Source organism: Phasianus colchicus, chromosome 8 (assembly GCF_987193195.1).
Source record: "Phasianus colchicus chromosome 8, bPhaCol1.hap1.1, whole genome shotgun sequence".
NCBI lineage: Eukaryota > Metazoa > Chordata > Aves > Galliformes > Phasianidae > Phasianus > Phasianus colchicus.
In genome coordinates, this window is record NC_143443.1 from 3,569,926 (window position 1) to 3,595,070 (window position 25,145).

Below are 25,145 nucleotides of genomic sequence, written 5' to 3' on the forward strand. Positions count from 1 at the left end.
AATGCCAGTAAAACACAAAAGTTCAATGCAGAAATTGTCAGGCAGGTTTACATTGGATTGAAGATAGTCAGCAAGTGGGAAGGTTTGGGAAGAATTTTTTATTCTAGTGTGTATAGTTTTACTTTGATAAACTTGGTAGTGAAGAAATTGCTGTATATTTTCGGTTAAGTTTTGCATAGAACTATTTGTTGTCATACTCAGGTCTGGTGTAATGGTGAAGTTAATGTCCAAGGAAGGCAAAACTGTCAAGAGTAAGTAGATAAAATTAATTATCTTGTATTGATTTCAATGGTTGTGTAAATGGCTTTTTGGGTGCTTGATTCTATGGATTGTAGTTGATTTAAGTATCTCCAGAAAGGTCTTCAATAAAGCCTCTGGGATAGAAAAAATACTCAAAACCACCAACAGTTAATTGTGATTCATTGCAGGTCTACTGAGAAAGTGAGTAAATTCATTTATTTCTCCATCCATTGTGGAAGAGAATATTGTCTTGCCACAGTGTTTTCTGTGCATATATTGTGAGTTTTGTGATGAGGACATATGAACATATGAGGACAGAAATGTTACTACTTATCTTAGTGCACCTTCAGTTACTATGTTTGTAGAATCACAGTTATGTGCATGTCAAATGTATTAGCTATTTAATTTTCCTGACTTATTTGAAAATCCTCTAATTCTTTTTTTTTCCTGTGTAATATATACCAATACACAGTAAATTTCAAGTAGTAGTTTTATGAATTGGACTTCAATGGCTGTCTCTTCAACTAATATTGTCCTGAGCATGACTTAAATGTCATTTGTTTAAATGGGTGAGTTATCTTAAATTGTTTTCTACTTAAAACTTCTTTATAGATTGAGCCACTATAACAATCTGAATAAATACCAGTGGTGAATTCAGTATTCAAATTGGAGATTTAAAAGTTCCTTATCCTGTAGAGTATCACAATGAGAACGTGTTTTGAAATCACAAATATGTCACTTAATGCAGAGCCTTGGGGTTTTCTGTAATGGCACAGTTTTGCTTGATGCCTGGTGGTGTCATTCAGTGAGAGCTTCTATCCGGGTCACTTAGTACTGTGTGCCTAGGAGGCAGTTTCAGTCAAGCAGGGAAGGAACTTGCTGACTGAATCACAGAATGGCCAGGGTTGGAAGGGACCTCAAGGATCATGAAGCTCCAACCCCCCTGCCACATGCAGGGCCACCAACCTCCCCATTTAATACCAGACCAGGCTGCCCATCCAACCTGGCCTTGAACACCTCCAGGGATGGATGGGGCATCCACAGCCTCTCTGGGCAGCTGTTCCAGCACCTCACCACTCTCTCAGTAAAGAACTTCCCCCTGACATCCAACCTCAATCTTCCCTCCTTCAACTTCAAACCATTTCCCCTTGTCCTGCAGTTATCTACCCTTTCAAAGAGTTGATTCCCCTCCTGTTTGTAGGCTCCCTTTAGGTACTGAAATGCTGCAATGAAGTCACCCTGCAGCCTTCTTTTCTCTAGGCTGAACAAGCCCAGCTCCCTCAGCCTGTCTTCATAGGGGAGGTGCTCCATGATAGGAGCATTACCTTAAAAAAAGCTTAGGAAGGTTTGTTTGGTGTATCTTGACTATTTGACACAAATGATGCCTGTGGGCATTAGGTTCAATGGTCAGAGGGTCTGACATGGTGCACAAGTATCACTTTTTGACCACTGTTTGAACTGTGTGCTTTAGTGGTTTGGGGAATGGATGAGAAGAAGGATGGTTCAGTGTGGTGCATCCTAACAATGGGTGAAGAGAGAAGAGCAGAAGATACGAGAGGGAGTTCATGTCTGGAGAACAGCACAGTACAGGCGAAAGGCTGTGGGTGAATGGCCTGACAGGAGGAGCTGTAAGGTGTCAGAGCAAGAAACAGTGCTAAGCAGAATTTCATCCTCTTCAGGATTTTCATCCTAATAGAGGAAGCAAAGAAAATGAGGAGCAGGTAAGCATGGATTGTTGTAAACAGCATGGAAGAATAGGACAGGAGGCAAATGGATATAAGAGTTAATGTTTCCTAAATTTCCTAAACCATGTGGTCAGTTAGGAGGATAAAATGTCTCTGGCATGACTTCATGAAACATCAACTTTCTTCCTGTAGGTTGAAGATACAAATCTTTAAGTCTCTGGAATTCTGGAGCATGGTGTCTGTGAAGATGGTCAAGTTTTTGATGTCACTGGGGTAGGTACTTGTAATAGCTTATAGTCAGTCAAAATGGAAGTCAGAAAAGAAGCCTTTTATTTACTGTTTTAATCTGCATTTTTTTATTATGACAAATCGTGAAGAAATTGGTAGCACATAAGTAACAGAAAAGGCACTGCAAGACTCATCTATTTAAAGTAAATTGAAGATCAGTAGTAAATAGCAAGAGTCTAACACAGCCAAAAGGGAACCATAGCTGTTATAAGCATTGCAGCTAACCTCTGGCAGCTTAGTACAAATTATGAATTGGCCTTATGAAGCCAATAATGGATTACAGGGAGTGCTAGAAAAACTGACTTTGCTCTTGTTTGACCTCTCAGAAATGGTTCTGCCAGGAAAATATCCTTCAACTGAAGATGCAAAAGCAATGTTTTGAAATGTGCTGTTGAAATGTTGTATAACAGTTGGGTGAGTTTTTTCAACTTCCTGTGTATTTACCAGAGAACCTTTCTTCCAAAAGGAGGAAGTCCTCTGCTCAACTACTGACCTTATTTGATTACTCTCGATGTTGCTGAGTGTCAGACTGCTTGAGTTGCTTCATTTTTCATTTCCTATGGACTGTGGGGGAAAAAAAGGTGGGTATCTGTCTTTACATTATAAGAAGTTCCACCCAGAAACTTTGTGGGGCTGGAAAGTCATTTATAATAATCAAGAGTCCAATGTGTGAATGTAACTTGCCTCAGCCTACAGTAGGGGATAAATGGCTGATCTACAACCTGTTTGGATGGGTTTCACAGTCTCCCAGTTGAATTACATTCAGAAGTGCTTAATTATACCAGCAAAAATATATTTGTTTTCCCATACTGGGAGCTTAAGCTGTGCAGATGTAGGTGGGGTGTGCATGCTGGGTGGTGTGAACTCCTCCAGTTATCCAATTCTATTGGATTAATTCTACTTGGAGCTGCTCTGAATTAAATGTTCATTGGAGCTATGACTTGATTTTTGTAGAATATGCAGTCCTAAGGAGAACATATAAATAAACTGCATAAAAAGCAGCAATGGGAGGTTAATGAGCAGCTATCAGGAGAAAAATCTCAACTGCAGATGGCTGAACTACTTAGTGCTATGAAAGTGCATTGCAAGGTATCAGCCCAGCAAAGCAAGCCAGGTTATGTGTACCAAGCTGTAAAACACAGCTATCCAATTTTAATGCTTTACAAGTTTAATGACATGTATATTAATCTGTTACTCCCTGGGGAAACTACTTTTTTCAAGACTTCATTCTGCTTCCTGTGAAATATAATACTTTATGTATAAAAGCACACTTAGAACTCCGTAACTTGCATTGCCTGGATGTTTGATTAGCTTTTATCCTAATGAATTAGGATAGAATTAACTAAGGTATAAGGTGATAGTCCTGGAGATCAAAGCTCAGGGCATGATTATTTTAGGGAAAAGAAAAATATATGCAAGAAAATAGTTTCAGCAACAATTCTGCATGCTGAAGACCTACATGGATCTATGGCAGATGCCCTTTGGTAACTTGGAGTCCAGACACTTGCTTGCCAATTGTGGTTCAGTTTTTGGATGGCTATGATGTTGAATTCCTCACCTTATCTTAAGTCATGCTATATACTAAACCACCTGTATTTCTGACCAGGGTCATTAATGACTCGTTAAACATTGCTGGTGTTAATATGTTGAGCGAATGAAGTTAGACTGTAGAAATGATTTTATTGGAGCTTGGCTCCAAGAAATTGATTTTTAAGCAGTAATTTTTGTTTTAGGAGTATAACAGACTAGAGGTAACAGTGGCTCTTAAACATGATCAAACCTAAGGTGCTAATGCCTAAAAAGCACTTGCAGGAGACTGACCAGGAGAAAAGGAATAAATGCATGTGATGCTGTTTTGTGGAGCTGAGGTTCATCTGAAGGCCCAGCTGTAAGGGAGGAAAACAGTTAAATAAAGAGTTAAAGCTGCATGCTTTAGCAACCGTGTGTAGAAAAGCTAAGTTTAAAACCAAGGAATGCCTAGGAGAAATAATAAAACTGAAGAATAAAAATGATTACTCAATTGTTCAGGTGCATATGTTCCTCTTGTTGGCTAAAATACAGTGGAAGTATCTGATTGACTGTCTTTCCAGAATCTCCATTAGCTAAGAGAACCTTACAGAAGCAAGCTCTGAACACGTGTGAAATATTACTTAAGGTCTAAAATCAATGTAGGCTAAATGTATATTCTTTTTCCAAGGACTTTATCTTCAACAAGCTCACAGAGGAAGCCTGTGGGCAACCTGGTTCTCTCAAGTTCCAAGCTGGCATTCCCCAAATCATACCATAGGCTGGCTGGTTTCAAGTTCCTATGCTGCCTGACATAGACAGTTTAAAAAACAACAACAACAAAAAACTTGCAGGGATCTTATGTTATGTTTTCTGCTTGCTTTTAGTTTGCAATCTGTCTTGTATCTAATCTTAGTATTTTCACCAATGGATTATTCTGGTGATGGAAATACAGTGCTGGGAAATGGAAATAGGAAGGAAGAAGACAGCATCTGTTGGAACCAGGGGTGAGGATGCTGTACAGCTGTTAACATAGCAGTTTCCATCACTCCATCCTGATTTGTGTGCTGGTATGGCACAAATCCACTTGGAAAGATATGAGGTTGCAATTCAAATTTGTTAGAAGTAATTAGAAAATGCAGTGTTTGCAGGAAACGCTGTTGTGATTTTTTTTTTTTGTGGGTTCTCCTTCAATGACTTCCCAATTTTAACTGGTACATACTTAATATCAGCACAATGTCACAATGAAGTATGGCTGTGCTTGAGATAATAGGAAAAACCCCACCTGCCCTGATACCAAGGATTGTAGGCCCCATTTCCTGCTGTCTGACCCTGGTTGTAATGTCATTATCCAAAGACAACTTGTTTGAAATCCTGATAGAGTGTGCCAATATGAGTAAAGGTAAGACTCTGTTCAAGTGGTGTGTGGTATACAAGAGCTCTATCCTATCTAAATACTAGTTTAAAGTTAAGGTTTCCTTCTGAGATGACTGAAATCCAGACTTAAGAGTTACATATGTGCACGTATGCTATTTGGCATGTTTCTGCATACTTTTTTAGTTGCAAACTCTTGGGTAAAACTGCTGCAGTTACTTTCTGCTTCAGATATACAGTCAGTCAAACTATGAAGAAATAATTACTTCACTGGTACGTTTCCTTAATGTGCTTTTGATACAAAAAGAAGTCAGAAATCTAGAGAATTAATAGGAATTTATAATAGGAATTAATAGCACAACTCTCTCAATTGTTTGAGCCAATCACCTATGAAGGGCAAAGTAGAATTTAAAGGAAGAAATAGTGGGCTGAGGAATTAGAGCAATAAGTTACTGGAGCTAGATCTCGATGCTTGCATGCAATACAAGAGAATGATATTAATATTTTATGCCCTTTACAAATTCACAAATGGCTTCCAATATACTAGATAGCTCTAATGTGTGTCATGTAATTGCAACCATCTGGTTTTACAGAAAATGTTCCTTTAAAGATGGTGTTATGCAACTTAGTTTTTTATTGATATAACATGCACTATGGTATCTTTTCCTATTGTTGACAAGTACATTTGCTGCCCATTACAGCTTTGGCAGGAAGAGGAACCCACTCCAGCCAAAGTTCCCAAAGAGCCTGAACTGAGGTTATCATTGCTGTGGAAAAGTTTCCAGAAATGAAACGTTAAGCAAACGCCTCATTCCCTGTCTGAAAATGGCAGCTAAGGAGGTTTCCACACAATGGTTTCCTTGTCAGAAAAAATATTCCATATGCTGCTGCAGCTAACTCAGTTTTCTGTTGACGAATGTAGCATCAAAGATGTGGAACTGAGAGCCACAGAAGCAGGATAAATAGAGGGATTCATAGAAGCGAGCCATAACCTAAACTGTACTTTAAATCTATGGAACATGCAATCAATTTTAACATGAGCACAGCCAGCTCTGGAACAAATACGGGCCTGGTTGCAGTAGTACAAGTTTCCTGATAAATCCTTTCTAGCCTAGGCATGATGCCCGAGGGGCTTTTTACCAACAGAAAATAACAGCACTGAAATTGTAGGAATGTTTTTCCAAATTAATCTTGAAGAAATGACCCTGTGTAGATGTCCTTGTGCCCTCATCTGTTGGGAGTTAGCTACTCCTTGTAATGAATTTCAGTCAAAATGACTCATTAACAAAACTCGTGTTAAAGCTAACCTGTCCCCTTTTGGGTGGGGAGATGAGGTATGAGAGCACGGTTTTGACTGCCATTGTAGTTTATAGACTGGAGAAATGGAGCTATCACAGAACAACTCAGGTAAGGGGTGATTTCTCAAGTCTTCTGTTCAGTCTGCCTTCCATGCTTTGCTATGGAAATGCTTTGACTGCTGTTCCCATCCATAAAACAGGACACAGGCTTAAGAAGACTGAACACATCCATCAAGATAAGTTCTAAATCGAATGGACTTGTATAAAACATGCATCTGAGGGAACCCAGGCTCAAAAAGGAGGTTCTGTGACCCGTGCATAAATATCTGAGATGCAGAGAAGTCTATGCCCTACTGGCGTTGTATAACACTGTGATTCAGAGGAAAGTGTTATCTTGATGAGTATCTTGGCAAAAAAAAGGAAAAAAAAATGCAAAAAGCTAGGTTTTCTATTTATTTTTCCTTTTTACTTTGTTTTGTCTCTCTAAGTGCTTCCATGTGAGTGATTGACTCATGTTTAAAGAATGCATGTAGGAAAAAAACCAAAAACATTTGTGTTGAAGGGTTTATCTGGTACTGCCTGTACCAGTAAACGTCAATGTGGGAAGTCTTCCATCTCAAAACCTCTCATAGGACTTTACCGAAGGAAATGTTCATTATACACAACAAGACAGTTCTGTGTTTTTCTCCCACCTTTCTTGCAAGTGTGTTTGATGGCATTTTCATACAGCTGGGAAACTGTGTTTTGAGTGGGGCTGTTTTGCAGATGTTCTCTGGCAAAAAGCACAGCAGTCTAACCCTACCATGGAGTAGAAGTTGCCATGCTACGTTGGAAATGGGCTGGAAAGCAGCAGTAGGCATGACAGGGTAGCATGGTTAGCTTGTGGTTGGATGTGATCTTAAAGGTTTTTTCCACCCTGTGCAGTTGTACGGTTCTCTTCTGACCTAATATGCTTTCCAAAGCAGGTGAAGGGCTGCTAATAAGAAGGGATTTCGGCAGGTTTAAACTGTGAAGTCTGTGCTGTTTACAAATTTGAGTCAATGCGTGCAGCTTCCTCAGTTGGGTTTGGCAGCCGGGCGGAGCCGTGCGCTGTCTATGAAGCAGACTTTCCACTGGAAACAGCTTTTCGTTACGCCCGTTTGCCGGCTCTCACAACCTTGTTCTTGAGTCAGAAGCTGCTGGGCTTCCCCAGTAAACGTTTCACGTCGTAAACACCCCGTGCTAGCCTTCCTGAAACGCGGAAGGCTGGAAGACGTGCTAGCAGCCCTGAGGCTGCACCCCCACACGGCTTTCGCAGGGCGGTCGGAGCCAGGCGCCGCAGGAATGGCCGCGGCTTGGAACCGAACGAGCCCCGCCCGGCCTCGGCTGCGGGCGGAGCTGTCGCGGTGCCGCCTCCCGCCGTCCTCTGTCACCGCCTCACAGCGCGACCGGGCGGCGGCCGAACGCGGTAGGAGCGGCTCCGGGCCGGGGGGCAGCGGGGCGAACGTCCCTGGGAGGCGGGTGGGGGGTCGGGGGGCTGACGGTGCGCACGGGGCGGTGAGCGCCGGCTGCCGCCTGGCTGCTGGTTTCGCTGTCGCAGTCGCACCTGTGTGCTTGACGTGCGTGTCCTTGGTGCGTATTGAGCTCGTGGTGCGGAGGAAACTAAGGTGGCACTTGTGCGAGAACTCGTTATCTGCTTTATTTTCTTTCCTTTTTTTTTTTTTATTTTTTTTTAACCAGCTTCCTGCAGGCTGCTTGCGACGTACTTCCCTTTTTCTGGCCCTGTACGTTCTTGGAATGTCTTAGAATGGGAGCTGTTATAATTTAATCGTCTGTGAGGCAGAACAGAAGCGTGTCAGTGCTCGAAAAGAAGATACTGGGTAGTGCTGTATTGCCAGCATAGTCAACTTAGTGCCTAAATACATATATATGTATTGAAAACTGTAGCATTACAAAGCTCAAAATACGTGCCATGCTCTGTAAGATAAAGACGAGTTGAGGAGCTGCTCTGCTTCTAGGCCTACAACTGATAGTGCTTGCTAGACCTTCAGCAGAAGGTGAAGCATCCAGAGGGTCTGTGCAGTGACACTGCATTGATCTGAGCTGGTGCCGTGTGATAAGAATAGGGAAGGAAGTTAAAGGCGAGGTGAAAGAGTGGATGCTTCAGTGATGGTGACAGAAATAGCAGGGCTTTGAGTAAATCGATAGTTTCATTTAAGTTTAGCCAAGGGTCTGTGCAGTCACCCATGGAAACGTGTGTGAAACGTGTCTGACGGCTTCAAATCGTAGTTCAAGGCTTACCTTGAGTGAAGTATGCAGCTGGGTACCAGGGTCGATGTTGTTTCTTTGGTGTTTGTTTTTGCTTACACTTATGTTGCCCTTTGTGACACAGATTCTTGTTGGATATCGCTTTTGTTTGTATTATATGAGCTCATGGTGGGGGTGGGAAGGAGGCTGGTTAGCTGGATGTGGAAACTTTTTTTTGGGCTGCTTTTGTAGAAGGCAGCAAAAGAACGTTTTGTAAACATGCAGCCTTCTGGCTTTTTTTACGCTGAAGTCAGAGGATCATTGTTGCTGTGTGGCGAAGCAGAGGTGGTCCCTTTCCTACTGCTACTTATTGGACAGCAGCTTTATTTGAAAGATCCAAATTTAGATGGGGAGAAGATGCAAACTTGATGTCCCCAGGGTGCTCAGAGGCAACTGGGGGCTGTCAGGATAGCAATGTTTTGTCCTCATCCTGAGCAGCACAAGCGTTACTGTGTCTGCAGTTGGTGTGGATGTGAATTTCCTTCAGGCAGTTCCCTGGCTGGTGAGAATGTAATGCAGTTCTTCCTGTGGGTGGTAGATAAGTAAACCAAATATTTTCATTGTACCTGTTCTGTTGTTGCTCGCAGTTAGCTCTTAGATTTTATCAATTCGCTACAAGATCTTGATAGGAAGGTACATCGAGATAAGAATTTGGGGCAAATATTGAGTGGGACAGAGTGGAGATGTGGTGAGATGGTTTCAGAAGTCACTTCTATGAAGTGCCTGTGCTAAGCAGGCAGTCTGTTCTGCCTGTGCTTGTGAGCTGGTTTGTGTGAAGTGTGTGAAGCTGAACCTGTACTGCTCAGCTGTCCCACATGTGAGCCTGGGCCAGTGCTAATCTTTGCATCATAGAAACACAAGGCCTTCCTTTTCAATCTGTTTTCGGAAACAAAAAAATCCCTACTACGTGGCTGACCGTGGCACAGCCTTTGTGCTGTCTAATCATTACCAGCATCTTTTCTAAGAATGAAGAAGCAGGCAGAAGGCCTGCCCAGGCACTGCTTCCTGGTCTTTGTGCATTGGCTATTTGAGCTAGCCTTGTTTCCTCTACTGCACAGTGAACTCTTTTGAGCATGCTTGGAAAATGTCACTGCTCTGTCCCTCTGTTCAGACTTTGTCTTGGCTTTTGGTGGGAGTGAGCTCTGGCCCACGGTGGGAGAAGTGGACCTCTAGAGACTTTAGGATCCCAAAGAGTCTTAAGCATGGCCAACAAAATTAATGCCATGTTAAAAATCCGAACTAACTTGAGATTCTGACAAGGCCTAGGTAGGTGCTAGTTCTTACTGCATGTATGTATATCTGATAAATGGTTCTTTGTATGTTCAGCCAATACCTGCATGAATAGATGTTCACAGTGATAAATTAGGCCTCTAATTTGCATTCCTAAAGGCATCAACGTATGTAGTGATTAAAAAAGGATGCTGGAGATGGAACTTAGCTCTGGCAAGTTCCTTGAACTTGGATGCTTAAGTTGCCTGAAGAAGACAGTGCTAATATCCCTTTTTATTGTTACTGGAGAGAGCAGCTTTACACTTGGGCAATGGGTTACGTTCAATAAACAGGGCACCTGTATTCCCTGCAACTCCTTACTGTTTGCCTTGAGCCGTGGTTTGAAAATAGTTTTCTGTTAGCTGGGATAAATATATGTTATGAAGCTGTAAGTACTAAAGTTTGCTGATTCCACACAGACTTGAAGACCGCAATCTTGCTTTCTTTGACTTCACTTCTACGGTTGTTGTGAAATACTCACCCTTCTGGCTTATTACACTGACGAGTAGTGAATTTCCCAGCATTTCTGGACAGCTGTAAGTCTTGAATGCTTAGAAAGCGTAACAGTGGTCACCTTTAAGAAAAACACGATGCATTTGCCAACTTGTATTTTTCTGCTTTCCCACTGTGGAACCCTACAGCCAGCAGCCTGGGGCAGTGCATGGGCACTTGGTATGCAGCACAGGGCTCCTGTGCAGCTTTAACAAAGCTTCCTGCAGTTCTGATAAGCATCCTTGTCTTCATGGAGTTATCCCCTTTAGAGCTCTGTGGTGTTGTTTGGCTTCTTTTGCAGCCTGGGCAGAGGTGCATGTGGGAAGTGCTGGCAGAAGGCAGAATGGAAAGCTCAAGTTCTGTTGCCTTGAAGGCTGTGAGCATTGGGCAGCAGGCTGCTGTAGCAGGGTCTGTCCCAGCACAGCAGATGGGTGGCAGGAGATGAGCAGCTGGGTGTTTTTTCTGGTAACTATGGTGTACTGAGTGCTGCCCTGTCACTTCAGTTGTGTAGGATTCCCCACAGAGGGTGCTTTGTGAAATGGATTAATTACTGTCTACCTGTTCTGCTTTTCACGGAAGATGCAGAAATTTGTCTTTTGTGGCAGAACTTAAAATAGATTGATATAAATCCTTGAGGCATTAGTCAGCTGAGAACATAATTTGGGCTATTTATAGCCTGGCTGTTCTTGCAACAAGTGATTTTATACAGCAGATTGACTTGTAGTAGAACCTCATTCTTTATTTTGTACATGATTGGACTCACTGCATGGTAAGTCTTGCAGAGAGAGCATTGGAGAGAAGTGCTACAGAATGAAGAACTTGGTTTAGGACAGAGAAGGAGGCCAGAATAAAGCTGATGTCCCGATACAGTCATTGCTGTACCTGGATCTCAAGAGCCCATACAGCTTTGTCAGTTTCTTTGGGCTTTGTTGTCTTGAGTATGTTTGTCAGTGATACGTTTCTCTTCTTTCTATTTTTGCCTTTCCTTGAGTTTTGGCTGATGTGAACTCAGCTACATCGAATGTTGTTGGGAGGGGAACAGATGCTGTTAAGCTCATTTGTTTTAACAGTTTAGGATTGACAGGAAAGCTAGTCAAGAAGTCACATACGCAGAAGGCTTTAAAGAAAACCACATTGCAGAGCTCTTCGTTTCACAGGGTGTGTAATTTTATACCTGGTATTGGAGAGAGTAGCTTCTATGCTGCATTGGGATAAATAAGTCAAAAATAAATCTTGCTTAGCCTGGTACAATAGCAGGTAGCTGATAGGATGCTGACTGCGACTTGTCCTTGTCCTGCAGGAGCACAGCTGACCTGTGATGAAAATCTGCAGCACACTGTAAGGAGACAAATGCTGTTCTGATCTCTGATGGTGAAATCAGCAGTCTTGGAGCAGGCTCTGCTTTCTGCAGAGAGGAGTTGTGTAATGTATAGCTTTAGGCAGCCTTTTATTACTGCATGCTAGCAATTCACCAGGAAGAGGAGTGAAGGCCAAGGAGTTAATTGATTCAGTGTTCCCTGGAAAGCAGTCATAATGAAATACTTTGAACAGACAAAGGTGGTGATATTTTCATAATTTTTGCCTTCACATTGTTGGAACATGGTATTGTTGGAGGCTAAATACTGAACAGCAGCCACTAAACCAAGTGCAGGGTCTTCATTTCAAGTTATTAGGAGTTTACCTCAAGGGTGAGCACGGAGGGTGAGGAGAGGACCTTAGCAGTGTCTGTTCTATATTTAATTCAAGGCACTCCCTGTTTCTGTTTGCTTTTTTTTTCCCCCTCTCACGCACTGCTGTTTTTATGGCTGAGCAAACACAGACCTCAGTGTTCCTGTATCCTCCCACACAGTATTTGTGTATCAGGGTGGTGGACTCCTGTATCCTCTCTTCTATGGCCTTTTATTGTCAGCAAGCAAGCGTCCCTCTTACAGCTTTATGAAGACGTAGCAGAATGAAAGTTGGGGAGGGGGGCTTGGAAGATGAGAAAGAGACAAGGTTGTGGGAGTGGTTGGGGAATTGAATGTAGAAGGGTAAATATTTGAGTTAGAGAAATGCCAGCAGGGCTTGATGAAGTGGTGATGGTGGAGGTTTTTGAGCATGAGAAGTTGCTGTGTTTGTGGATCTGGTTTGCCTGGAATTGAACCGGTGTGGAAGAAATTCCCTGTGAAAAGGCTTGGATGAATACAGCATTCAAAGAAGCAAGTGGAACTTCTTTATATATATAGTAACATTTTTTTCAGATTGCTAATGAAGTTTGCCATTAGTCATCAACCTCAGCTTTAATTGCTAAAAGGCTCTTTTCATTATTATTATTTTTTTAATCAGAAGGGAACATTCCACATAGGATTAAAAGCATGCAAGCAACCCTTCTAGGACAAAAAGCTCCCATTCTTCTCTGCCCTTCACCAAAAAAAAAAAAAGAAAAACAAACCCTTCCTGTGTTTAAATTTTACCTAGAGCTGTATTGAAAAGCATCTTGTTATCATTATTGTATATATACAATAAAAAAAAACAGGCAAGCAATCCCCTCATGATTACTCATGAACTGAGGGGGGGCTTCAATGCTGTATTAATTGGCATGTCCAAGATACAGATTTTGTGACTAATAAGCATTATGCTTTTAGGAATCTGACTTGGCTGTGTGCCTTTTGGTTTGGGGTTGTGGTTTTGTTTTTGGTTTCTTGTTTGGTTTTTGCGTTTTTTTTTTTGAGTGATATGAGTAGTAACTTTTTGCTTATTATTATTTTACTACCACGTCTATGTTTACCCTCTTTTCATTATAGCAAGAGTTATATCACCTTCTAAGCAGTGGAAATGCATTGGACTAGGTGTTAAAGTAGAAAACCTTTGTTAGCTGTTTAGGATTCTTGGTTTTCTTCTTTGTCTTTCTTGGTGTTTGTGTCCTTCAGAGGTATGTGTAGCCAGGAAAGAGGCACCTGCCAGTTCTGCTTCGTTCAGGAGCTGCTGGGGGGAAAAGGCAGCAGAATCTCAGCCTGCTGTGGTCCTTGAATAGGTCAGATTTTGTTACACCAAGTAAATTAATAACATAGCAAGGATGCGGAGCTTTCTGCTAGCCATGGTCTGGCAGCACTGGTGCCCGTGGGTCCCTGTGCTGCATCAGTCTGATCCTGAAGGATGGATCCATGGTATAAAGCCATGTTGGAACGGTGCCTTAATAGCTTTAGCCCATATGGGACAAGCTTAGGGAAGGACCCTATGTGGAGCAGAGGCAGAGTGACCATTGAGGAACAGTGGAGACTGAGCATTAGGGACTGACTGCAGCCCCCATCCCCCTGCACTACTCAGGGGCACAATGTAGAAGAGGATGGATAGGAGGAAGGTGGGTTCAAGTAGATTTTTAGTTTCTTACTGCTCTCATCTGTTAGATATAGGCAGTGAATTATTAAGCTCCCTATGCTGGGTCTTGTTTGCCTGTGATGGTAACTAGTGAGGGATCTTCCTGTCTTTGTCTCTGCCCATGAGCTTTATTCATCACTATTTCCCCCCTGTTCTTTTGAGTGTGAAACCACCATTCATAAGGTAGGATTTCAGGATAGCCTTAATTCAGTGTCTGTTCAACTTTCATGCAGGGTTTTGCTGGGATGATGGTAGTTCTGACAACTGACCCAAGGAGCAAAAATATGTGCTTTAATGTCCAATTCTGTAGCATATTTAATTCCTGATTATACACTTGTGTGGGAGGTATCACAGTCTGCTATTGAAAGCAGATTTAAGTGATTGTACTCAGCATGGTGGGAGGTGTTTGAAATGCAGCTACTTAAATCTAGTGGGAAAGAGAAGGAAAAACCTTTGAATTTGATCAAAATGCTCTCGTAAAGGAAGAGGCTAAGAACTATAAAGGAATAGACAAAACAAGTGATGCACAGTGCAGTTACTCATCACGCACTGACCAATGCAGAGCCAGTCTCCAAGCAGTGGCACTTCTTAACACTCCAAATCTATTTTGGACTGTAGTGGCCTCGTACATTTCTGTACGTTCTGACAGAAGCACTATCAACTTGTAGAGTTCCAATTAGTTGTAATGATCTCCTTTTGGTACACCCTCTATGATGGTGCTATTAGCATGAAGTGTGTCCTTTCAGCTTCGTGCTCTGACCTTGTACTTCTGTAGATGTTTCCATTTCAATCACCTCCTACGCCTCTCATAAAATTAGTCATTCGAAGATGCAACTTGGTTGTCAACTGATGTTTCTACTTTTGATTAACAAAACTGTTCTGTGTAGGTTGCAGACTTGGTGATGCTTCAGTAGTGCAGTAACGTTCGTGAGTGATGCGTCCTTAACAACTTAATAGACAAAATGAGGAGTAAATATTAACTGACATGACTAAGAGGAGTAGTCTGAGGAGAGACTGTATAGCTGGTTAAATATCTGAATACATTCACTGGTCCAAAAAAAGAAGTGGGAAGTGCTTTCCCTAAAAAAGCCTCTGCAACTTGTCTGGTTTTAATCCAGATTTTATCGACTGGCTATTGCAAACATCCTGCCTGTTAATTTCATGTGGTATAATTAGCAAAGTGCTGCAGAAAATGACTGTGTCACATCTGCTTTTCAGGTCTTGGCAATGAGTTACCCAGGCTATCCCCCAGCAGGTGGATATCCACCAGCACCCCCAGGTAAGTCATCAGATGAAGTAACTGTTAAGTGTCTGATGGTCCTAACAAGTGGAAAGGTGGAATAAATGAAGCTTGAGGCTGTAGGGCTTTCTGGACACTGAGGCTTTCTGTGGTTTCTTGCTAAGTTCAGTTGGGAGTTTACACTGTTGTTTTATCTTGGCTGATAAACAGGCTTTAGAAGATGTAGTGTCTCGTTTCAGTACAGTTGTGTTTGCTTGCAGGTGGCAGTCCTTGGGGTGGTGCTGCCTATCCACCTTCAAATCCACCTCCAATTGGTCTAGAAAACGTGGCTGGCTATGCCAATCAGTTCAACCCAGGCTACATGGCTGGAATGGTGAGTCTGCTTTCATTCAATGCATCTTACCTTGACTTCTTTAAGTGCAAAGTTGTGGTTCTGGTACTGTAGACAAATCGTTTACAGCAGGTTTATTTTGTGCCTTTGTCTAACCTTTTGTTTAAATGCTGATCACTCAGTATCATTTGTTGAAGTAAATGGTTACCACAAGCTATTCCTTATGTTAGAAAGGCAGAATCTATAGATCAATTTTGACTGAAGAGCCTAACTTCAAAAGCCAAGGACATAAAACTTGACTTTGCCATGCAGATGAGTGGGGGCACGTGATTAATACTGAGTGTCAATTGTTAAGACATTCATATTGGCAAACACAGCTCAGGTTTAGCTTATTACCTGCCTTTTTTTCCAGTTGAAAAAGGAGCAAGGTTCTGTAATTGAGGCAAGTGATTCATCTCTGAAGAAAGCATAGGATCAGCTCTGCTAATATTTAACAGCTGGCAATAAAAAACCTTTACACTGACTGAAGAAAATGCAGACATTTCCTATGTGACTTTTTTTTTTTGCTTAGGGTGTAAATGAGTTATGTTTCTAACTATTTAGGCTCCAGAAATCTGCTATAAAACATGAGGAGTTCACAGCATGCAAAGACATTTGCATCATTGATAACTTTGGTAGCAGTTAAATGAATTCAGCTGTCAGGACGAGCAACAAAATTACCTAGAGTGCTCATAGCAGTATCCTCAGCTACTGGTTTCTGGGAGCATTGCAATCATCAAATGTCAGTTCTTCTGGTCTTTTTTATAAGGGAAAGATGATGCTGTTTGTGGAGTTAATTAACAACGTGGCAGTTTATGCAGATGTCTTTCCTAATGCAGTCTTAACTCTTGTTACTTAAAACTCTTGTTACTTTAAACTACTAATGCATGCATTTCTCGTGTTAAACACCCAGGGGTTGCTTGCAGTAAATACTTTATGTGAATAATGCTACAGTCGTGTTAGCATAGCCATGCAGAGAAGAATTGGCTTTGTGTTTCTGGGAGGGTGTGGGGAGGTGAACACATTGTGTTAATAATACTATTGAAATGTAGCTAATTGAACACCTTCTTTCTTCGTTTGTTGGCTGTCATTGCAGGCATCCAATATGGCAGGGATGTTTGGAGGGTCAAATGTACCACAAGGCATATATCCTTCAGCACCTGGGGGTTATCCACCAGTACCTCCAGGTGGCTTTGGACAGCCTCCATCAGGACAGCAGCCCTCTTATGGGGGGTATCCTCCACCTGGAGGAAACGTACCAGGCCAGCCCACACTGCCTCCTGGTCAGCAGCCTATGGGATTACCAGGACAACCACCAGCAACTTACCCAGGGCAGCAACCCATGCCGAGTTATCCACCAGTCCCAGCTGTGAATCCATCTGTGCCCTCTTTTCCAGGACCTACAGGGCCTACAGTCTCTCCTGGAGCAGTAAGAGCATTCAGTGCTTTGGTTTTAAAATGTGACTGCATGTGTTTTTCTACCTTTTCTTTCTGTGTCTAAAAATGAAAAGGGAGTCATAAGGAGAATTTTGACTAAAGCAGTAGATAGAAGCAATGTAGGCATTTACGACTTCAAATATATGCTATTATACTGCATTTATCAGAGAAGAAATGGAAGACAAATTCAAATTCAATGAATTTTGTTTTTTCTAACAAAGTATTTACAGCTAGATGTACAGTTTAATCAAACCTTAATTGACTGTGCATTTTATTGTAATACAGTATAGAAACATTTTATCATAATAAGGTATAGAAACAAACAGTTCAGGTTATGTTGTCTGCCTTGATTTTTAAAGAAAAAAACAAGTATTTTTTTCCTAACTAGCAGAATGCAATCTTTTCTGATTAATACTAATATACGGCTCAACTTTTATGATTTTAGTATGGAAACAGAGGCACAATCACTGATGCAGCAGGATTTGACCCTCTGAAGGATGCAGAAGTCTTGAGGAAGGCCATGAAGGGATTGGGTGAGCAGTCTGTGAATTTGATATTTAATTCAAGTAGAATTGCAGCTTTGTTTCAATACTGCCTTTCACCATTGTTAACATACTTACTAAGTAGGCTGGTTCACACATTCTTGTACTTGGTAATCAGAAGAATTATTGAAAGTGAATGTAGATGAAAACGACGTGGTGAATTTGGTATTTGCTAGTTGTTGTGGTGTTTGTGTGCACGTACAGGAACTGATGAGCAGGCTATTATAGATTGCCTTGGAAGTCGTTCAAACAAGCAGCGGCAGCAGATCATCCTCTCCTTCAAGACAGCTTATGGAAAGGTAAATACATCATGAGAGAAGAAAGAAGAATAAGGGCCTACGTAGAAGGGACCTTGGAGATCATGCAGTTCCAACCCTTGGCTCTGTGCGGCAGGCAGGGTTGTCAGCCACTAAATCAGGCACTAGACCAGGTTGCCCAGGTCCCCATCCAGTCTGGGATTGGATGTCTCCAAGGATGGGGCATCCACAGTCTCTCTGGGCAGCATGTTCCAGTGCCTCACCAGCCTCTCAGTGAAAAATTGCTTCCTCACATCTAATCTAAATCTCCCCTTTTTTTATTTTAAAGCATTTCCCTTTGTCTTATCACTATCAGACAGTGTAAAAAGTCAGTCTCCCTCCCTTTTATAAGCTCCCTTCAAGTACTGGAAGACAACAAGGAGTTCTACCTGGAGCTTTCTGTTCTCCAGGCTGAACAGACCCAGCTCCCTCTGCCTTACTTTACTGGAGGAGTACTCCAGCCCTCTGAACATCTTCATGGCCCATATCTGGAGCTATTCAACAGCTGCCTGTCTTTCTTGTACTGGGGGCCCCAGGCCTGGATGCACTGCTCCAAGTGGGGCCTCACAAGGGTGGAGCAGAGGGGGACAATCACCTCCCTCTCCCTGCTGGCCATTCCTCTTTTGATGCAGCCCAGAATACATGTGGCATTCCAGGATGCAAGCACACATTGCTGGCTCACGTCCAGCTTTTTGTCCATCGGGATTCCCAAGTCCTCCTCTGCAAGGCTGCTCTCAATGAATTATTCTCCCAGTCTGTGGACATGTCTTGCACTTGGTCTTGTTGAACTTCCTCATGTGTTAAGTGTGTTAAGGTCCCTTTGGATGGCATCCCTTCCCCTTTTTGTATCAGCTGCATGATGTGATTCTCAATCAGGAGACTGAGAGGTTGCTTAAGGGGAAGATGATTCACAAGTCTTTTGCTTTTTTATTTACTCTGGATTTCAGTGCAGTTTCAGATGAGTTATATAGAGCCGTTTCTCTCTTAAGTAGTTACTTTGGCCCTTCTGTACAGTCTACTTCATTTGACCTTAATTAAATATGTATGTTAGTTATTGCTACTTAATGTTGTTAAGTGGAGGAACTTTACTTTGGAGATATATTATTGATGCTTGCACGTGAAGAATTCTAATTGAAGTCCAGAATTTGTTTATATTCATCACCTCTTTTTAATTCTCTTTAGGATTTGATCAAGGATCTCAAATCTGAACTATCAGGTAACTTTGAGAAGACAATCTTAGCAATGATGAAGACACCCATCATGTTTGATGCTTATGAAATCAAGGAAGCTATAAAGGTTTGTGTAGGATAAACAGCTTTATATTTGGGAACATTTGGGAATATACTGAGGGAATATTTGAGCTGATCAGATTTGTGGCAGAAATTTTAAAGCTCTGTATGTCCTCTCAGTTCAGATATTCAGCTCGCTCCTCACTCCATTTCTTGGAGGTTTAAGATAGTAAAATTGAGAATTTTTATTTACTGTTACATAAATAAAAAATGAAAAGAGCATTTAATAGGCTTGTGTTGTAACAAAGATTTACTAATAAATGGAAAAAATGTCAGAGGCCCAGTTCTGTTGAACTTTGCAGTTAATTTATTGCATAGTCTTTAGTAAGCCCCTGTGGTAACGCTCTTCTCAGCCAGTTACTGCATGGAGCACCTTCGTTTCTTGGTTTTTGCTTTGAGGTGTGGAGCTGACAGCACTTCTCAACTCAGTGACTTTACACTCATCACTCAAAAATAGCTCTAAAACCTGATTTAATTAAGATTTGGAGCAGGGTGTACCTTTTGGTTTTGTTTACTTTCAAACTACATGCTTTGGGTTTTTCTGTGTCAGTGTACTATTCTGAATTGTATTTATTGTCTTCATATGTGTATTCTTCCTTTATTCTTTTCTACATTATTTTGTATTAGCTGGTGCAAGAGTGTGTTTTCTCTTACAGTTGGCTGTTGTGGGTTTTTTGGTGTTTTTTTTTTTTTTTAGGGCATTGGCACAGATGAAAATTGTCTGATTGAAATCTTAGCTTCTCGCAGTAATGAGCATATTCAGGAACTCAACAGGGTCTATAAAGCAGGTTAGATTTGTTACATTTTTTTTCCTTAATCACTGACTGACATAAATTTGGAAAATGAGCAGAGGTGTACGACTGTTCATCATTGTGTGTCCCTTACAGAATTTAAGAAAACTCTGGAGGACGCAATAAGAAGTGACACATCTGGACACTTTCAGAGGCTTTTAATTTCACTTGCTCAGGTACTTCCTTGCAGAGCTTTTGGGGACTTGGGTGCTTGTGTGTGTAATGTCTGTTGTTGTTGTTTGCTCTTTAAAAAAAAAAAAAAAAGAAAAGCCCACCAGAAAAACTTCTGTATCTTCAAATTCTTTCAGGGAAACAGAGATGAAAGTACAAATGTTGACATGTCTCTTGTCCAAAAAGACGTACAGGTCAGTAAGTAATTCTTCATCATTTGTAAGTATGGTCAGTTCAATATACTGACATGTGGTCTCTTTGACTTAGTTTTGGATGTGGGGTGACTCTTTCAGTAGCAGTGCTTTCAGTAGGTGGGAGGGTTATGAAGGGGTGTAACAGCATTAGAGCCTTGAGGCTCCATTTCAGAGAGGAGGCTCTAGGGAATGAAGCCCCACTTCCTGTTGGCTTGGTTGTATTTGCGTTGCTTTTTAAATCTCTTGCTTTTCCAGTTGGTGTGTCACTCCATTGTGCTGCTGCTAGTCATTGAAGGAACTCTGGATTTTTGTATCAAGTAGGGCAGTTGAACCTAATAACTCTTGCACCTGCTACTTTGTGTGTGTTATGTTTCACCACACAGCAAACAGAAAGCCACAGATATTTCAGGAATATACTGTCACACAAATAATAATGCAGTTAGCTTACAATACAGTTTGACAGAAGATATATGAGTGTCTCAAAACATGCCAAGAGGTACAGAAATAAAGGTAGACTCAAGTGCTCCTAGGAAGAAGAATTTCAGCTGCTTTCTAAATGTTTTTCCTTGGCTATTCAGAGCTCACGTGTTTTAAACACCAGTTTTGGGATTAGTTACTGTTTATTGATTGCTTCTGTTTTCCAGTGGTACTTAAACCTTGAAATGACTGTAAAGGAAGAGAAGCTGTAAGGAAAACGATTTGTAACTCATTTTTTCATCCTGATAGCTTTTCTAATTCATAATATGTGCATTCTCTTCTGAGTTTAGGAGCTATATGCAGCTGGTGAGAACCGCCTAGGAACTGATGAATCCAAATTCAATGCAATCCTGTGTGCGAGAAGCAGGGCCCACCTCAGAGCAGGTAATGGTACCCAGACCTCTACATAAACATTACATTGATTCTGTTGTTTGTAATGATAAAAATGTACAACACTGCCCTCTGCCTGTGTTTTGCTGTCGGTAAAATGGGAGTAATGATAACTCAGGGGAAAGCGAGGTGAGTTTTCTGTTGAAGAAAAGGGTACGCAGGAGCTGTGCATCATGATCATCTCTCTTAAATGTCAGAGCTGGTAGAGGTCATATTTGTTCAAATTTTACTCTGATAAAAGGATTGGGATTGAGTTTTCAATTCACCATGCTTTTGTGTATGCAAGACACTTGGCAGTCCTCCTTCTTTCCCTTTTTCTTGCTGGTGTGTTAGCTTAATCTAGAGTGGTGAGGGCAGCTGGGCGTTTTATTGACACACAAGGCTTTCCTAGGAGAATTTCAACTATTCCCCTTACAGGGATTTCTTGCTTTAGCCTTTGGAAAACAAGCACAAGACTAGACAATCTAGGAGGAGCATGGTGAAGTTTAAATGGAACAAAATGTTTAAAATCCTCTTTGAAATTTCAGAACTTCTATGAGCGTGCTTTAGCACCAAGTTGAGAATTGTTTTCAAAATAAAGCACTACACCATGCACCAGTGCCATCTCTTTGTGAGACTGATTCCTGAAGCCTTTCTTCTCTCTTGACAGTTTTCAGTGAGTACCAGAGGATGTGTAACCGGGACATTGAGAAAAGTATCTGTCGTGAAATGTCTGGAGACCTGGAAAAAGGCATGCTGGCAGTAGGTATGTGACATCTGTGAAAAGCAGGCCACTTAATTCACCTCAAAATGGCTGGTGAGGCTTTTGCTTCAGGCAAGCTGCTTCATTTCAATCTCGCGTGCTAAATTTTCATTGTTAAAATGGGGAGAGATAATTAACAGCTTTACTTGGCTTCGTTTTAAGAAGTGATTAAATGTTCTACCAACCACCGTGAGAATGAGAACAGAATATTTGGGACAGCTTTGGAAATAAAGCAGAAAGCATTATGATTGTCTACCTCTAACTTGTTTTTATTAGAGACAAAACTTAAATTTGGTTCCCCTATTTCCTTTGCATGCTTGTTTATAAGAGTTTCTGGTACTTCTGAAGGGCAAAGCTCTACCTCAGATTTCCCTTCTATCCTTTGTAAGGTAGCCAGTCATTGGTTTCCACTAAGGGCTATGACAAGCCCTTGAGTCCTTGTGCAGCAGTTTTATTTAGGGTGGATTATTCTAAACAAAATCACACAGCTCTTTTTCTTTTGTTTTGTCTCTGTCTCTTAGATGAAGTTACTTCTTTACATTTCCATTTATTTTTCTGTGTATTATTTTGTATTTACTGTGATATCTACTTGTGTTTCTTTAAGTTTTCTTTTTTTTGCTTTTTTTTAGTTATGGTAGTGATAAGGAAAGGAATGTACCTAGGGGAAAATGAGAAACAAACAAACTATAACAACAAAACACAGCTTATTCTACTGCTGTTGAAATAAACAAGGGCATATGTCACTGGGAGTAAGATAAGAGAAAACATTGGCTCAGCTGCAACAAAGCTGTGCGTTTTTCATGGCAGTTTCCAACAATCTTGCAAAATAGAGATGATTTTGTACAACTTCCCTCTTTTACTTCTGTGTTAAGCATGTGTGAACTATATAACCATTTATCTCATGCTACTTGACTAAACTGCCCCTTTTTTTTAATGGCACGGTTGTTTTTTATGACCCAGGCTGAGCCTAGCTCTGTTGATGAGTTACATTTGCAGACCTTATCCAAGATTCTGAACCTGTCACCTCAGAAGGTATTAATGTTAGAAAACCAAACTTGAAGTATTGTTTGTTAGCAGAAGACCAGCTCAGTAAAGAAATTTAACTGTAAGAGTTAGTAAGTCATTTGATCTCATGAAGCTTTGCAGTCAGGTGGCAGATCTTCCTTGTGGATGCAGATGGAGATTTGGGACTGTAACTTTCAAAGAAGTCAGTAACCTTTAGAGGATAAACTTTCATTAATATCCACCAAATAACTTTATTGAATGAACTTTTGTTTTATTTAGGGGTGTTTGTATGTATATATAGATGTATATATACATGTATATGTGTATCTGGCATCATTTGTTCTTTTAATCTTGTTTTCCAGAAAAAAAAAAAGGTTTTCTAATTGAAAATATTCCATTTTGCTTTTCTTAAAGCTTTCTGGATTGTACAACTGGTAATTCACAGTGACATCTTCCAACATCTTAGTGTGTTTGTGTTGTTTTAACAACAATCAAGAAACATGCATTTCACTTGTCATTTGTTTCTGAAATGTTGTACATATCTGACAACTGTGTGTGTTAAACTGTTCTCTCTCATCTACATTTTCCTGTTCAGAAAAGTACTTTTTTCCTATATAGAATGTGTATTGCTGTGAAATATGTATTTAGGTTTATCCTTATTGTTCTGTCTTGCTTTGATGCTTTTTGTGCTGTCAAATAGAAGCTGGTTATGGTTTGTTTTTTCTGTACAGTTTGCCACAGATTGCATGATGGTTTACCCAACGTAGGATCAGTGTAGAGATGGTAGTTTTAGTGAGCGATGAATAGATAAATATAAAAATAATTGGGTTCTTTAAGATGTCTAATGAACAAGAAAAATGATCATTTGTAAATAAGCACTTCAAGGATTTCTCAAGAGTCCTTGTGGATTTTGTGGCTAAAGAAATGGATATCTAGCTGTGAGTGAAGGGTGCAGTTCCTATCATTATACGGCTTCCTATCGTAGAGCAACTCACCCCAACTGAGAGTAGGTCTTGAATTTGCCATGCCTTGCAGATGTAAGGCCTGGAACTTGATAAATTCAGGAAAGGCTAGGAACACTTAACTCGGTTCTCCTTCAAGCCTCCTTCACCATTCCCTACTTTGCTTTCAGAGGCAAGAGTCTGGTTGCTAGAGGTAAAAGGGTACAAACTTGTTTCGGTGACTTAATGAAGGCGTGCAAACTGCATCATATTGTCTATGTAAAATTAAAGCATGGGACTGAGCTTGAAAAAAGATGACATTTGGATAGGAATACGTGACTTCAGTAATACTGTTTCTGTTTGCAGTTAAATGCCTCAAGAACACGCCAGCTTTCTTTGCGGAGAGGCTGAGGAATGCTATGAAGGTAAGTGCCTATGACAAGATGTATAAACATAGCAAGTTTTTTTAAATGATTATACTGTTCATTGGAATGCATACTTCAACCACCTTGGAAAGAATTAATAGTAATTAAAAGATAACTATTGAGCTGGAGGTATGAATTTTTTTCAATGAACACAAGGCTTAAGATTTAGTATTATGAAAGGCTGGAAAAACCTACTTTACTTGATCCACTTAGCCAAATGTATATAAGCATGCCACAAATATCTTCTTTTATTATGGAGATTTCTTCCCTTCATAAAGCAACTTATGTGCTTAGGACTTGATTGGTTTAAGTAAGGAGGGCTAGCTGAAGTGCACTACCAGTACACTTGATTTATTAATGTATAAACTAAAATCCAACTAAGCTCATTGATGGCAGTGAGGTTTTCCTAGTAAAGTGCTGGCATTTTATGAGCTGGTTATCTCTTTTGATTCATGCCAAATCATCCACAATTTCCACACATTATTAATGTATGCCATTGTTGTTTATTTCAGGGAGCAGGAACAAAAGACAGAACTCTGATTCGAATCATGGTGTCGCGCAGTGAGGTCGACCTTCTGGACATACGTGCAGAATACAAGAGGATGTACGGCAAATCCCTCTATGCAGACATCACTGTAAGTCTTAGAGCTTTAGTTTGCCCATTTCATTTGCCTGAGGATGCCTATGGGGGCTTAGGAAGCTTCATTCACCATGTAATGAAGGTGTCAAATCTTAAGTCCCTACTTCTACTGGTTTTTTTTGACATGGGGATGCAGCTTAGTGGCGCTCACAAGGAAACCTAGGAAGATAGTGAAGGATCCTGTGTGCACCAGCAAGTCTTGGCTATTCTGTAAGCAGCTATATAGTCTTTTTGGCCATAAGCCACCAAAGTTCAACTAGCAGAAGCTTTTTACAAATCAGTAACTCTCAGATGAAGATGGCACTTGTCACAATATTACATGAAATTTTACACATCAGGAATAGGAACAGATAATTCCCATTTACTTGGCTGAACTTGATCATTTCGCTAAGTGTGGGCG

General features: G+C 40.9%; 1 protein-coding gene across 4 annotated transcripts in view; it reads left to right on the forward strand.

The window, feature by feature from the left end:
• The window catches only part of ANXA11 (annexin A11), a 31,964-nt gene that overhangs the window by 4,528 nt on the left and 2,291 nt on the right, over positions 1–25,145 (forward strand). The window contains exons 2-16 of one of the 4 annotated variants that reach the window (XM_031602502.2): positions 2,118–2,198; positions 2,540–2,627; positions 15,014–15,074; positions 15,296–15,408; positions 16,502–16,834; positions 17,288–17,375; positions 17,589–17,683; positions 18,863–18,976; positions 19,667–19,757; positions 19,857–19,936; positions 20,069–20,125; positions 20,893–20,986; positions 21,642–21,737; positions 24,047–24,105; positions 24,618–24,740. In XM_031602502.2, the coding sequence (XP_031458362.2) occupies positions 2,610–2,627; positions 15,014–15,074; positions 15,296–15,408; positions 16,502–16,834; positions 17,288–17,375; positions 17,589–17,683; positions 18,863–18,976; positions 19,667–19,757; positions 19,857–19,936; positions 20,069–20,125; positions 20,893–20,986; positions 21,642–21,737; positions 24,047–24,105; positions 24,618–24,740 (1,422 nt within the window). In that variant the 5' untranslated portion in view covers positions 2,118–2,198; positions 2,540–2,609. Of the gene's footprint in view, positions 1–2,117; positions 2,199–2,539; positions 2,628–7,761; positions 7,839–7,886; positions 8,003–11,738; positions 11,777–15,013; positions 15,075–15,295; positions 15,409–16,501; positions 16,835–17,287; positions 17,376–17,588; positions 17,684–18,862; positions 18,977–19,666; positions 19,758–19,856; positions 19,937–20,068; positions 20,126–20,892; positions 20,987–21,641; positions 21,738–24,046; positions 24,106–24,617; positions 24,741–25,145 lie in introns of those variants that run through there. The other 3 variants (XM_090144733.1, XM_031602503.2, XM_031602506.2) reach the window with 3 other exon arrangements.